This window comes from Oryctolagus cuniculus, chromosome 1, assembly GCF_051225735.1.
Source record: "Oryctolagus cuniculus isolate XC-2025 breed Fujian yellow rabbit chromosome 1, ASM5122573v1, whole genome shotgun sequence".
NCBI lineage: Eukaryota > Metazoa > Chordata > Mammalia > Lagomorpha > Leporidae > Oryctolagus > Oryctolagus cuniculus.
In genome coordinates this window covers 197,578,729-197,592,688 of record NC_142867.1, presented here as the reverse complement: position 1 = coordinate 197,592,688, position 13,960 = coordinate 197,578,729, and the positions used below count along the sequence as shown (strand labels likewise).

The 13,960-nt window shown below is 55.5% G+C and overlaps 1 protein-coding gene across 1 annotated transcript; it reads left to right on the top strand.

The window, feature by feature from the left end:
- The first annotated feature begins 3,901 nt into the window (after window positions 1-3,901).
- On the top strand, window positions 3,902-8,309 carry MYORG (myogenesis regulating glycosidase). Its single transcript, XM_002708023.6, has one exon. It carries the CDS (start codon window positions 3,902-3,904, stop codon window positions 6,035-6,037), a length of 2,136 nt encoding a protein of 711 aa, XP_002708069.3. The 3' UTR covers window positions 6,038-8,309.
- Window positions 8,310-13,960: the final 5,651 nt, after the last annotated feature.

The window sequence follows — 13,960 nt, the reverse complement described above, 5'->3', positions numbered from 1 at the left end:
GAACCCGCAGCTTAAGGGACTGGTTAGAGCTCCAGGTGCTGCGCGCCTTGGGCGCTGAGATCCTCCCTGAATTCCACTACCCCTGTCCCAGCTGAGAGGCTCGCACAAGGGTCGCACAGTTAAGGCCTCCACCTGACCAAATTTGCAAAAGAAGAGGCCTTTGCGGCTTTACCCTGCGGCTCTCTCTCTCTCTCTCTCACCCCAGCCTAGCTCGGACTTGCAACAATCCCGACTTGGTGCAGCTGCTGCTTCCCCCAGAACTACATTTCCCAGCTGGAAGGCACGGAGCTGGAGGCGGGCCTGAGATGCCAGGGGCAGGGCCGAGAGCAGCGGGAGGGCGGCGGGCTCAGGGCGGGGTCTCAGGTCCGCGTGATGACACATGGGGAGGGGTTGGCCGCCAGGGGCGGAGCTGAGGGCAGACTGGACGGCTGGGGCGTGGCCAAGTAAGCCAGGGGCGGGGCCTAGGAGGGGCTCCGCTGTGCAGAGCCAGGCAGCGCCCCGCCAGGCGCGGTGGCCGCCCAACTCCCGCTCTCACCAAAGGGGGATCTGCGGGAGGCTCCCTGCACCCGCACTTCTGACGGGGCGTCCCTGTTGTCTGTGAGTGAGCCGAACGGGAGGACCTGGGGAGGGGGGAGCTGCTGAGGGAGCATGATCCCTGAACTTTCGCTCCCGCCGATTAGTGTGTAGAGCGAGCTTGGACACCTGGGCCGTGGTTCCCAGCGGGCGACAGGTCCCTTGACCTCAGTCTGTCCCCGCGTACGGTGTGGCTGTCGGGCGGGGCGCCGAGGGCGGAGTATTCCCGGCTGTGTAGGCGCAGTTACTCGATCCCCACGGATCCCGTCGCAGGGGAGGGAGATGGACCGGATCGAGTTGCCTTTGACATTTCTACCCCCTCCCCCTGCGAACTGTGTCCCACAAACTGACTGTGCTTGGAATGGCCTCCCCTCGGTTGAGCTGGGCCAGGCCCTCACCCTCAGACCAGACTAGGGGCTGGCAGCCAAGACTGAGGTCGAGTGTCCAGTGGGGAGGAGGCTGCGCGAGGGCCGAGGGGAAGCAGTTCCACCCTGCAGACCCCACCTGCTCACATTATTATCTTGTTGGGTCAGATGGCAGAGGTGGTAGATTACAGGGGTCTCTAGCGCCACTACCAACACAGAACCTCTGAGTTCCTTCCCTATGGTACTAGATGCCATTAAAATGGCCTCTTTCCCACCCCCAAGAGGCCTTTCTGGTCTGTCCTGAGCCAGCAGCAGCACCAGCCCTCACAAAGACAGGCTCACTCCACCCATGCCCATCTGACTGAGAGCTCTCAGCCACCCAGCTCCCTGCTGCCCCTGCGTTCGGGCAGCCAGCTCAGACCCTTAGCTCGCATCTCCCGACACTTAGCCTGTGTGGCACTGAGGCAGGATTTTGGATCCAGGCAAGCTTGCCCCTCCCCTTGGGGTGTGTGTGACTTCAGACAGGTTTCCTTTTGTTTGGGCCACTGTTTCCTCCTCTGTAGAATAGATACTGTGGTTGTGTCTGCTCCTGCACATGGCTGCCAGGGCTGGACAGTGTGCTGGCATTTAGGAGACCAGCCGCGTACCCCCCACAGAATGGATGTTCAGTCCTTGGGGAGGTGGGTGGGCTCTTGTCCTTCACCAAAGAATCTTGGAATCCTGGAAAGTTAAGATTCTCAGGACCAAAGTGTTGGAAAAGGCATCTGAGGCCTCTGTGGTGGACTCCCCGTGCCTCTGGGAGTGATGGAGCGACAGGCTGACAATAGGAAAGCTGAGAACAAGGGGGCCGTGTCCTCTCTGGATATGGTCTCTCTCCCCTTATTCCCTCTGTGTCTGGAATGGGCCTGGATTGCCTAAGGCTGTCTTCGTCTTCGGATTCTGCTCAGCATGAGGGCATCAGCTAAGGGCTACTGCCTACATTTTCTAGGAAGGCTTTCTAACTTGTACCTGCAGGAAGTGGGAGGAAAGCTAGGTGATATGGGCTGAGAGGAAATGGATAGAAGTTGTCTCAGATAAACTGGGACTGAAAACTTAGGTAGTTGGGAGGGAAGGAGCACTAGGGATAAGGCCCTGGGGAGTGGCAATTGTGGTCCAGTGGGTTAAATCTCCACCTGCCTGTTTGAGTCCTGGCTGCTCCACTTCCGACCCAGCTCCCTGCTAATGTGCCTAGGAAAACAGTGGAAGATGGCCCAAGTTCTTGGGCCCCTACCATCCACTTCGGAGACCTGGATAGAGTTCCTGGCTCCTCCTGGCTTCAGCCCGGCCCAGCCCTGGCCATTGAGACCATTTGGGGAGTGAACCAGCAGATGAAAGGTCTCTCTGTGTCTTTCCATCTTTCAAATAAATAAATAAATCTTAAGTGTATCTTGGGTCAGGGTATAAGGTGAAGAGGGGACTCTATTAATATCTAGGGTCAACATTCTCATCTGCACTTGGAATAGGGGAGGCGGGGGAGGTGACGGCGTGGAGCACTTCCACCCAGCGTCTCCCTGGAGGTTGCCGAGGACTTACAGACACCGGCACCTGGGAGGAAGCTAATTCCTCTGCCAGGCTCCCTGTCTTCCCCCAGCTGGAGCAGTTAGGCAGCTAGCTGGCTGGCAGTGTGTATGCCTGCATGTGCACCTGGCTGGTGCTGTTTCTTTGTTGGACTCTGCCCTGGAGGCTGGGATGGGGAAAGTTCAGTGGCTTTGAGCAGCAGCCTGGGACGCACACCTTCCCCCAAGCCTGTGTTTCCCCTGAAGTCATCCTGCATGTTTAGCAAACAGTGTGTGAGTTTATGTGTGTGGTGGTGGCTATCCGATCCACAGAGACCTGGTAGGTGGAGGAAAGGCCCAACCTGGGTGGGTGAATCTCCTGGGGCAGGTGGCTTGAAGAATTTTACTGGGAGAAGCACTGATTGGATAGATCTGGCTGGACATGCAATCAGAAAGAAGCTGAGACCACATCGTGCGTTGAGCCTCCACTGTGGAACTCACCCATCTGAATTTCACTGTGAAGGTCACGAACAGCTCTAGAAGCTAGGGACGGGTACGATCTGTTAAGTGCCTCAAAAGGATTACGGTGGTGGCTACGAGCATAAGGCACTGAAGAGAAAGGCTGGGGGCAGGGAGGCCTCTCAGAAGTGCTGCAATGATACAGGGAACAGCACCTCAACTAGAGCAGTGGGTGAGTGACAGAGACAGAGCTGGGAGGTAGCTGCCCCACAGAGGTGGTGCCGGGAGCAGAACAGGAAGGTGGCCAGGGAAGCAGACTCAGGCAGACCTGAGAAGCCGCCAGCCATCCATGCCAGGATCCTGACCCCGGCCCTAACCTTTGACCCCAACCTGCCTCTCTCCAGACTGGGCCCTGGGATTGAGCCTGGCGTGGGTGTCTTCTAGAACCTGCGGATCTCATCTGTTTTCTGACTCATCAAATTCCATGCCTGGGCTGCCCCCTCCCCACTTCTCCTGCCCTCTGCCTGAGCTCTTCCTCCTCTCCTCCTCCTAGCCTTCAGCCCTGATGGAAGTCCCTAGATGCTGGCAGGGCCATCGTCCCTCTTGGAGGCCAGACACTGTGCTCCTGGGTTTGTTTCTCCACCAGAAAAATGGGGGTGCACGCCATCTCCTAGTTATGTGCTGCTCCCCAGTCACGTTGGCAAGCATTTGAGCCCGTGAGAAAGGATGTAAGGCAGAGAGAACCCGTCCTGGTAAGAGTCACCTTTGACTCTCCTCAAGCCCTTAGGTCCCAGGATACACCTGCCCAAAGGACCCACTCCCTCTACGATGCTGCCCCCAATGGAAGGATGATGAAATGAGAAAGCTCAGTCGAATGTCTCTCTCCCCTCTTTCAGACCCGGGGAGGCCAGGTTCAGACGGGCATGGCTGAGCGGCGCCACCGTCCGCCAGCTCCTTAGCTGGGGACCCATGTCCCGGAACCTTGGGGAGAAAAGCCAGGCCTATCCCCGCCGCCGCCCTGGTTTCCACGCAGACCCCAACAGCACTGAGGTGGCAGCCATGTACACCTTCCTCCCGGACAACTTCACCCCTGCCAAGCCCAAGCCGTCCAAAGAGCTGCGGCCGCTGCTGTGCTCGGCGGCTCTGGGGCTGCTGCTGGTGCTGGCCGCCGTGGTGGCCTGGTGCTACTACAGTGCCTCCCTCCGCAAAGCGGAACGTCTGCGCACCGAGCTGCTGGACCTTAACCGCGGCGGCTTCTCCATCCGCAACCAGAAGGGCGAGCAAGTCTTCCGCCTGGCCTTCCGCTCCGGCGCGCTGGACCTGGACTCCTGCAGCCGTGACGGCGCTGTGCTAGGCTGCTCGCGCACCGCCGACGGGCGCCCCCTGCACTTCTTCATCCAGACCGTGCGGCCCAAGGACACTGTCATGTGCTACCGCGTGCGCTGGGAGGAGGCGGCGCCGGGGCGCGCCGTGGAGCACGCCATGTTCCTGGGCGACGCCCCAGCGTACTGGTACGGTGGCGCGGAGATGAGGACGCAGCACTGGCCCATTCGCCTGGAGGGCCAGCTGGAGCCGCAGCCTTTTGTCACCAGCGACGTCTATTCCTCCGACGCCGCCTTCGGGGGCATCCTGGAACGCTACTGGTTATCGTCGCGCGCGGCCGCCATCAAAGTCAATGACTCAGTGCCCTTCCACCTGGGCTGGAACAGCACCGAGCGGTCGTTGAGGCTGCAGGCCCGCTACCACGACACGCCCTACAAGCCACCCGCCGGCCGCCCTGCGGCTCCGGAGCTAAGCTACCGCGTGTGCGTGGGCTCCGACGTCACCTCCATCCACAAGTACATGGTGCGGCGCTACTTCAACAAGCCTTCCAGGGTGCCCGCGCCAGAGGCCTTCCGAGACCCGATCTGGTCCACGTGGGCCCTTTACGGGCGCGCTGTGGACCAGGACAAGGTGCTGCGGTTCGCCCAGCAGATCCGCCAGCACCGCTTCAACAGCAGCCACCTGGAAATCGACGACATGTACACACCTGCCTATGGCGACTTCGACTTCGACGAGGCCAAGTTCCCCAACGCCAGCGACATGTTCCGCCGCCTCGCCGACGCCGGCTTCCGCGTCACGCTCTGGGTGCACCCGTTCGTCAACTACAACTCGTCGCGCTTCGGCGAGGGCGTGGAGCGCGAGCTGTTCGTGCGCGAGCCCACGGGCCGGCTGCCCGCGCTGGTGCGCTGGTGGAACGGCATCGGCGCCGTGCTGGACTTCACGCGCCCGGAGGCCCGGGACTGGTTCCAGGGACACCTGCGGCGGCTGCGCTCGCGCTACTCTGTGGCCTCCTTCAAGTTCGACGCGGGAGAGGTCAGCTATCTGCCGCGGGACTTCAGCACTTACAGGCAGCTGCCCGACCCCAGCGTCTGGAGCCGGCGCTATACCGAAATGGCGCTGCCCTTCTTCTCGCTGGCCGAGGTGCGCGTGGGCTACCAGTCGCAGAACATCTCGTGCTTCTTCCGCCTGGTGGACCGCGACTCCGTGTGGGGCTACGACCTGGGGCTGCACTCGCTCATCCCCGCCGTGCTCACCCTCAGCATGCTGGGCTACCCGTTCATCCTACCGGACATGGTGGGCGGCAACGCGGTGCCCGAGCGCACGGCGGGCGGCGGCCCAGTGCCCGAGCGCGAGCTCTACGTGCGCTGGCTGGAGGTGGCCGCCTTCATGCCGGCCATGCAGTTCTCCATCCCGCCCTGGCAGTACGACGCCGAAGTGGTGGCCATCGCACACAAGTTCGCCGCGCTGCGGGCCTCGCTGGTGGCGCCGCTGCTGCTGGAGCTTGCCGGGGAGATCACCGACACGGGCGACCCCATCGTGCGCCCCCTGTGGTGGATCGCGCCGGGCGACGAGACCGCGCACCGCATCGACTCGCAGTTCCTGATCGGGGACACGCTGCTCGTGGCGCCCGTGCTGGAGCCAGGCAAGCAGGAACGCGACGTCTACCTGCCCGCGGGCAAGTGGCGCAGTTACAAGGGTGAGCTTTTCGATAAGACGCCCGTGCTGCTCACCGATTACCCGGTCGACCTGGACGAGATCGCCTACTTCACCTGGGCGTCCTGACGCCCACGAACCCCAGCGCCCCAACCCCAGTCTTCAGACAGACCTTCTCTCCTCCGCGCCCTCACCGTGTAGCTCTGGGAAGTCCCCCACCTCTGTGCAACCCGCTAAGGGGGTGCTGACTTAAATAGCCAGCTAGCCACTGTTGGATGGGGCCCAGTGTGCAATCCTAACAGCCCCTGGCCCTGCAGCCTCACTCCTCCTCCCCCTGGGGGTGGGCACTAGAGAGTTCACTAGGGGGAAAAGGTCAGCGCTCTTCTGCTTACAGGTGACCCGGTGTTAAAGCACAAAGAGGAACCTCTCCCTCCATTGTGGCCTTTGTGGCCACCTTGGGCCTTCTGTGGTGGGGACTTGATCCTCTTTGAGGTCCCCAAAATAGACAAGGTCATGCTTAGAAAGTGAAGGTTACTGTGAAGCCAGGCTCTGAGCTCGCAGCAGGGCCCTGAAGCACAGCTGACCCCGTCTCCCTCCAGCAGCAGAGATGGGGTAGAGGTGTTTGGCCAACTGAAGGGGTGGGGGTGGGGGGTCTTCCCAGGGAGCAGGAGGACTGCGCTTAGTCTGGAGCTGCTGTCTTTGTCCCCTGTTTGTGAAGCAGCTCCTAACATTACACTAACCCAGCTGTGTACACAGATGAGCTCGGGCCAGGCTCTGCTGTGCCTGGTGGGCATGGACTGGCAGGCCAGGCAGGCCAGACTTGGTGCCTTAATCAAGAACCTGCATGGGTGTGTGTGTGTGTGTGCGCGCGCATGCGTGCGTGACTGTGTCTGTGTGTCAGGAAGGCAGGGTCGCACAGTGGGTTCCTGATTCTGCAGAAGGAACACAGCCTCCCTGAGGCTGGATGAGCCTGGAGGCAGAGCGCAGGGAGCCAATTTGAGGCCTGATTGCTGAGCCTGCTCCCTGCCAGGTGGTTTTCCTGCAGAAACTCTGGGAGGAAGTAAACAGCCCTTTCAAGAGTTCCCAGCTGCCCGGCTCCCTGCACACGTGGCGGGGGTGTGGCCGAGAAGGGAGCAGTTTTCCTTTGGTGCATGAGCTACACACACACACCGGCACCTGCCAAGCATAAGGCCTTTCATCCCAGCTGTTTCCCTTTCTGAGAAGAGCAGCCTCAGCCAGAGTGAGTTTTGCCTGCCTTTGCAGCACAGTTTAGGGGAAGAAGAGGCTTGCCGGGCCAGGGGGCTGGGCAGGGGGAAAATGGGGTGGCGCTCTGACAGCAGACCCAGTCCCTCACTGCTACAGCATGCGCCCCCCTGGCCCGCCCTTCTACCCCCTTTATCCTCTCAGTGTGGAAAATGCCCAGTGGAAGCTTCCAGGTCCTCACAGATGCCAGTCCCGAGTGCTGATTCTAGACTTCCTCTACAAACTGTGTGAACACGAACAAGCTGCTTAACCTTTGCTGAGCCTCCGTTTCCACATATGGACAGTGGTGATGGTCATGCCTACCTCCAAGACTGTTGTGAGACTTAGAAGCACAAGTGTATGTAAAGTGCCTGGCACAGAGTAGGTGCTCAAGAAAAGCTAGCTATTATAATACCGTTGTTTTCCTGCGTAAAAGCAAAGATTCGTTCAGACCCCAGCTTCCAGCATGACAGGCTTCTCCTGGACTTCTCATGGAGCACCCGGCTGAGCTCTGGGTTCTGACCTAAAGGACACTGTGGCCCAGGGGAAAGGCAAGGGGAGAGGTGCCTGAAGGTGGCGCGTCAGAAACCAGGATTCTGGGTCCCCTGGGAGATGGAGAGTATAGAGAGTTTCTCTTTTTGGCAGGACTGTCTCCCATCTGCCAGTTGCTGCTGGCTGATGAGGCTCACCAGGCCCTGGCACCCATCTGTGGGGAGTGGACTGGAGAAGGACACCCAGGCTGGAACGTTCTCTAAATGATGGAGACAAGACTTATACTCGAGTGGCCCTCTGGCTTTTTATGCAGCTTGCAGTCAGTTTACTTAAATCTTTACAATGGAATTTCTCACTGTGGATTGATTAAGCTGCTGCCTAGGATGCTGGTATCACAGACAAGCACCAGTTCAAGTCCTGGCTGCTCAACTTCTGATCCAGATCCCTGCTAATGCAACTGGGAAAGCAGCAGAAGATGGTCCAAGTGCTTGGGCCCCTCCCATCAATCTGGGACCCAGATGGAGTTCAGGGCTCCTGGATTGGGCCTGGCACAGCCCCAGAAGTTGTGGCCATTTGGGGAACGAACCAGCATATGGAAACTCGCTCTCCCCCCACCCCCTGTAACTCTGCTTTTCAAATAAATAAGCAAATGTTTAATTTGAAAAAATGAAATTTCTGATCCATTGAGCTGTGTCTGTAAAGCGCTTATGCAAGAGCTGGCAAGGAGTAAATGTTCCGCGAGAGATCATTCCTAGTAACTCTTATAAACAAAGAATCAAGAGAGAAAAGCTTTGGCTAGAACCTGAACTGTCCGATATGATAGCCACTAGCCATGTATGGTTTCTTTCTTATTTATTTATTTGAAAGGCAGAGAGAGCACATCATCTTTCATCTTTCATCTGCTGGCTCACTCTCCAGATGCTCACAAGAGTTGTGACAGAGTCAGGCCAAAGCCAGGAGCCTCAAACTCAATCTAGGTCTGCCACATAGGTGGCAGGGACCCATGGACTTGAGCCATCACCTGCTGCCTCCCAGGGTTGCATTGGCAGGAAGCTGAAATGGGAAGTAGACTTTGGATTGAAACCCAGGCACTCCAATATGGGATGCAGATGTGCCAATCAGTAGCTTACCCCACACCCCCATGGGAAGTGAGCTAGCAGATGGAAGAGCAAGCCTCTCTCTCTCTAAATCTCTCTCTCTCTCTCCCCCCTCTCTCTGCCTTTCGAATAAATAATTTTAAAAGTTCATTAAAATTTAAAATTGAGTTCTCTAGGCACACTGGCCACATTTCAAATGTTCTAAAGCCATACGTGATTAATGGTTTAAGATACTGGGCAGTGCAGAGCAGATTACAGAACATTGCCACAATTGCCAAAAGTTCTGTTGGACAGCTCTGGACCAAGCAGTGTGAGCTGGCTGAGAAGGAATGCCTAGGAGGAAAGTAATCCGTGAGGGCACCCTGGAGGAGGAGTACCCCTTAGAAAGGCATTGAGGGCAGCCAGGGGGTGTCTTTCAGCCTGGATGGGAAGGGGACACTGTGTGTCATGCTCACTGAGTAGCCACTTTGTCCTGGGGCAGGGACAGGGTGAGGTGCCTCTTTTTGCCAGATTCCAGAAAAGTAGCCTCTGTCTTGGGTTCTGGTTTTCACTCTGGCTTGGCCATTGACCCCATTCATCAAATACACAAATGAGCAAACTGAGGCTGAGAGAGGGTGGCATTAGCCAGAGGAGACATAAAAATTAGTGAACGAGGCTGGGCCAGAGCTTCAGAGTCCTCTTTAGGCTCAGACCCGACAATGCAGTGGCACGGCCCAGCTCCAGCCTGTGTACTTCCAAGAATGGGAGCCAGCTGCAATGCATATCGCTGAAGCTTCCGCCCAGCCGTACTGATGTTAGGCCCCCAAAAAATGTTCTGCACCAAAGGGAGGGGGTCAAAAAGCTGGGGAGGGAAGGCCGGAGGGGTCAGGATCCACTACAAAGAGCAGGGTCTTGGAGAAAGGGCCGCAAGTCGTCCCTACGCCTGTTCTCTAGGGAGTCAGGAACTCTGCCCCTTCCAGTCCTCTCTTGCCTCCAGCCCTGCCAGTACAGCTTGGGCGTTCCGGGTTTACTTCTCTCTCTACCTGGATATCTGCCTTTTCCTCCTCCACGGAGCTCGCAGCAGCTTTGTCAAGAATTGGTGTCCCCTACCCGTGAGACGGAGGGGCGGGGGTAGCTTGATAGGCAGGAATGAGGAACTCCCTTCCCCCTCAGGTCAGGGGGAGGGACTGAGTGGACACAGCCAGAAACCTGGGACTGGCGCCTAGGCCCCCATTCTGTGACCTGTGTTCCAGAGCCTGCCTCCATTCCCCTTCCAACACCATATGAGTGGTCTGAGTCCTAGCCAAGCCTGCTCTCGGAGCCCAACACACGGATTCCTGGGAGAGAGTTTGCCCTGGTTTCCCAGGATCTAGGTAAAGTGTCCCCGACCCTGGCTCTGGCTCCACGGCAAGACTTCAGCTGCTGCTCCTCACCAAGCTCCAAGTCTAAGGCAAATGTCACTCTTTCGACCCCCAACATCAGACCCCGTCAATTCGAGACTGGATCACCACAGTGGTCTCCTCAATCTTTCCACTCTTGGACCCTTCAATCCACACAGCAGCCAAAGAAATATTTCTGAAACGTAATCATGTCACTTGGGGAAAAAAAAAAATCCAAGCTCTGGCATCCAAGGCTGCTAAAATCTGGCTCCTTCTCACACCTCTGTTGCGGTTTCACATACACACAGGCAGACTCTGAAAAGCGTCTGAAGAAATATTACCTTCTGTTCTGGGAACAGCTGTACAACCATCCCTGCCAGGAGTCTGCTTAGATTCAGCCTTGAAGAAAAACACGGTGGCAACCACGGTGTGGTTTCCTTTCCTGCCATTGTCTGACCCGGTGGGGTTTCTGCTGATACCCTGCCCCATCCTGTACACACCCCGGCTCCCAATCCTGTACACACCCCGGCTCCCAAGGAACAGGCTGTTTTTATCTCAAGGCGGCTCACTTACTTCATCTTGCCCAGATCTTTCCAGCAGTCTGGGGGGGAAGGGAGAATGGCCTCTTGGGGCTACTCCTGAGTGTGGCTCTCGGTGGGGTTGGGGGAGCCTGGGGAAAAGACAGAAGAGGAGGCCCTGTTCCGGGGACCTCTCGGTGTAGCGCTCAGCTTGAGGCTGTGCCTCTCATGCGCTGGGTCCCTGTGCTGCTTTCCCCGCCTAGGCCCCTTGCTGCTCCCCAGGGAGTCCTGTGGGGAACTCCCTATGACACAATCCCAAGCAGGATAAGGGGTTGGAGGGGGTGGGAAGGAAAGATGGAGAGCAGGTCTCCCTGGGTACCTGTACTCCAGCCTCAAGGGGGCAGTAGTGGGGGCTGGCATGGTCCTCACATCCTCTTCTAGAAAAGACCGAACAGGTGGGGTCAAAGGCAAGGTGGCTGCAGAGGGCAACCTGTAGTCTCCAAATGCAGTGGCCTCACCTGAGGTCCCAGCTCTGCACGGAAATCCCATTTGAAATCCTCCCACTGTGACTCCCAAAACTTCATTCCTTTAGGTGTTGAGTTCACTGGAAGTGTGATTTTTCGGAAGTCAGGAGGGAATTTTGGTTTTCCAGAGCCTCTGTTACATGCACCTAGGAGCAGGGAACTCAACAGCACCCCCGTGGGAATAAACCTGCTAGATGCTTCCTTTCTCTGGGTGTTGGAGGTGGCAGTGGGGGAAACACACGGCACCCAGGAGGCACCTCTTTGGGTGTGGGTGGGAAATCGGGTGAGTGGTCTCGAGGAAAAGCTCCCAGGAGGAGATGCTCTTCGCCTACGAAGGGACAGGGATACGGGGCTGAGATCTCATTTTCTTCTTCAACCTGGGACCCCACATTCTTCAGGCATGGCACAGAATCCAGACCAGGACTTTATGACCCCTGTTCAAGGATGGAGAAACTTCCAATCTGTGTTAAAACATGATTCTAGGGGCTGGCGCTGTGACGTAGCAGGAAAAGCCGCCGCCTTTAGTGCTGGCATCCTATAGGGGCGCCGGTTTGTGTCCCGGCTGCTCCACTTCCGATCCAGCTCTCTGCTATGGCCTGGGAAAACAGTGGAAGAAGGCCCAAGTCCTTGGGCCCCTGCACCCACGTGGGAGACCTGGAAGAAACTCCTGGCTCCTGGCTTTGGATCGGCGCAGCTCCAGCCATTGTAGTCATCTGGGGAGTGAATCATCGGATGGAAGACCCCTCTCTCTGTCTCTGCCTCTCCTTCTCTCTCTCTGTAACTTTGAGTTTCAAATAAATAAATGAATTTTTTAAAAAACATGATTTTATTAAATTGTGCTTTTTGTATAAGTAGGCTTCTTAGTAAAAATCAAAAGAACAAAATACATTTTTCTATTTAAAAAAGTGATATACAATAAGAAATTTTTTGAAAATGAAATTAAAGCACAGGTTTATTTTTGTGCAAAAAATTGCAGTTTTTGATAATGTGCATTTTATTTTTTATAGAAAGCTTTTATTTAATAAATATAAATTTCATAAGTACAACTTTTGGATTATAGCGGTTCTTCCCCTATACCTGCCCTCCCACCTCCTACTCCCTCTCCCATCCCATTCTTTATTAAGAATCATTTTTAATTATCTTTATATACAGAATATCAACTTAGTATATACTAAGTAAAGATTTCAACAGTTTGCACCCACACAGGCACACAAAGTATAAAGTACTGTTTGAAGACAAGTTTTACCATTAATTCTCATAGTACAACTCATTAAGGACAGAGGTCCTACATGGGGAGCAAGTGCACAGTGACTCTTGCTGTTGATTTAACAATTGTCACTTTTTAAAAAAAAAAGATTTATTTATTTATTTATTTGAAAGTCAGAATTACGCAGAGAAAGCAGAGGCAGAGAGAGAGGTCTTCCATCCGCTGGTTCACTCCCCAACTGGCCGCAATGGCCGGAGCTGCGCCAATCTGAAGCCAGGAGCCAGGAACTTCTTCCAGGTCTCCCACGCGGGTGCAGGGCCCAAGGACTTGGGCCATCTTCTACTGCTTTCCCAGGCCATAGCAGAGAGCTGGATCGGAAGTAGAGCAGCCAGGTCTTGAACCAGTGCCCATATGGGATGCTGGCACTTCAGGCCAGGGCGTTAACCCGTTGCACCACAGCGCTGGCCCCTAACAATTGACATTCTTATTTATGATGTCAGTGATCACCCAAGGCTTTTGTCATGAGCTGCCAAGGCTATGGAAGCCTTTTGAGTCCACAAACTCTGAAATTATTTAGACAAAGCCATAATCAAAGTGGAAGTTCTCTCCTCCCTTCAGAGAAAGTGAGGTACCTCCTTCCTTGATGGCCCCTTACAGTAAGAAAGATTTTAAACAGCATAAACACATATATGCCATTTGACACACTTTTAAAAAAAGATTTATTTATTTATTTGAAAGACAGAGTGATCCAGAGACAAAGAGAGGGTGAAGGGAGGAGAGAGAGAGAGAGAGAGAGAGAGAGAGAGAGAGAGAATCTTCCATCTGCTGGTTTACTCCCCAAATGCCTGCAACAGCCAGACCTGGGTCATGCTGAAGCCAGGAGCCAGGAATTCCAACCAGGTCTCTCACTCAGGCCCTCTTCCACTGCCTTCCCAGGCACAGGAACTGGATCAGAATAAGAACATAGGGAATGGAATCAGATCTCCCATACGACACACTAGTGTTGTAAGCAGAGGCTTAACTTGACACCACCAGCCCCTACAATTTGACACATTTGAAATGAACTTCAATTATTATTAATTATGATTTAGCTTAACTCTAGGGTTAGCATAAAACTAGAAACAAAAAAACCTAAAAATATAGGGAGTACAGGGGCTGGCACCATGGCTCACTTGGTTAATCCTCTGCCTGTGGCACCGGCATCCCATATAGGCGCCAGGTTCTAGTCCCGGCTGCTCCTCTTCCAGTCCAGCTCTCTGCTGTGGCCCGGGATGGCAGTGGAGGATGGCCCAAGTGCTTGGGCCCCTGCACCCACGTGGGAGACCAGGAAGAAGCTCCTGGCTCCTGGCTTCAGATCAGTGCAGCGCCAGCCGTAGCGGCCATTTGGGGAGTGAACCAATGGAAGGAAGACCTTTCTCTTTCTCTCTCTCTCTCTCTCTCTCTCTCTCTCTCTCACTGTCTAACTCTGTCAAATAAAAAAATATGGAGTACAAACTGTCAAAACTGAAGAAAGAACTAACTAGTGCTAACAGACATCTATAGTATATTTGAAGAGTAACAACAGAATATACACTCTTCTGAAGAGCATGTGGGACATTTTCTGGAATAGACAAT

Coding starts and splice junctions, on each gene's coding strand:
- MYORG (XM_002708023.6), top strand. CDS start 3,902: ATGTCCCGGAACCTTGGGGAGAAAAGCCAGGCCTATCCCCGCCGCCGC.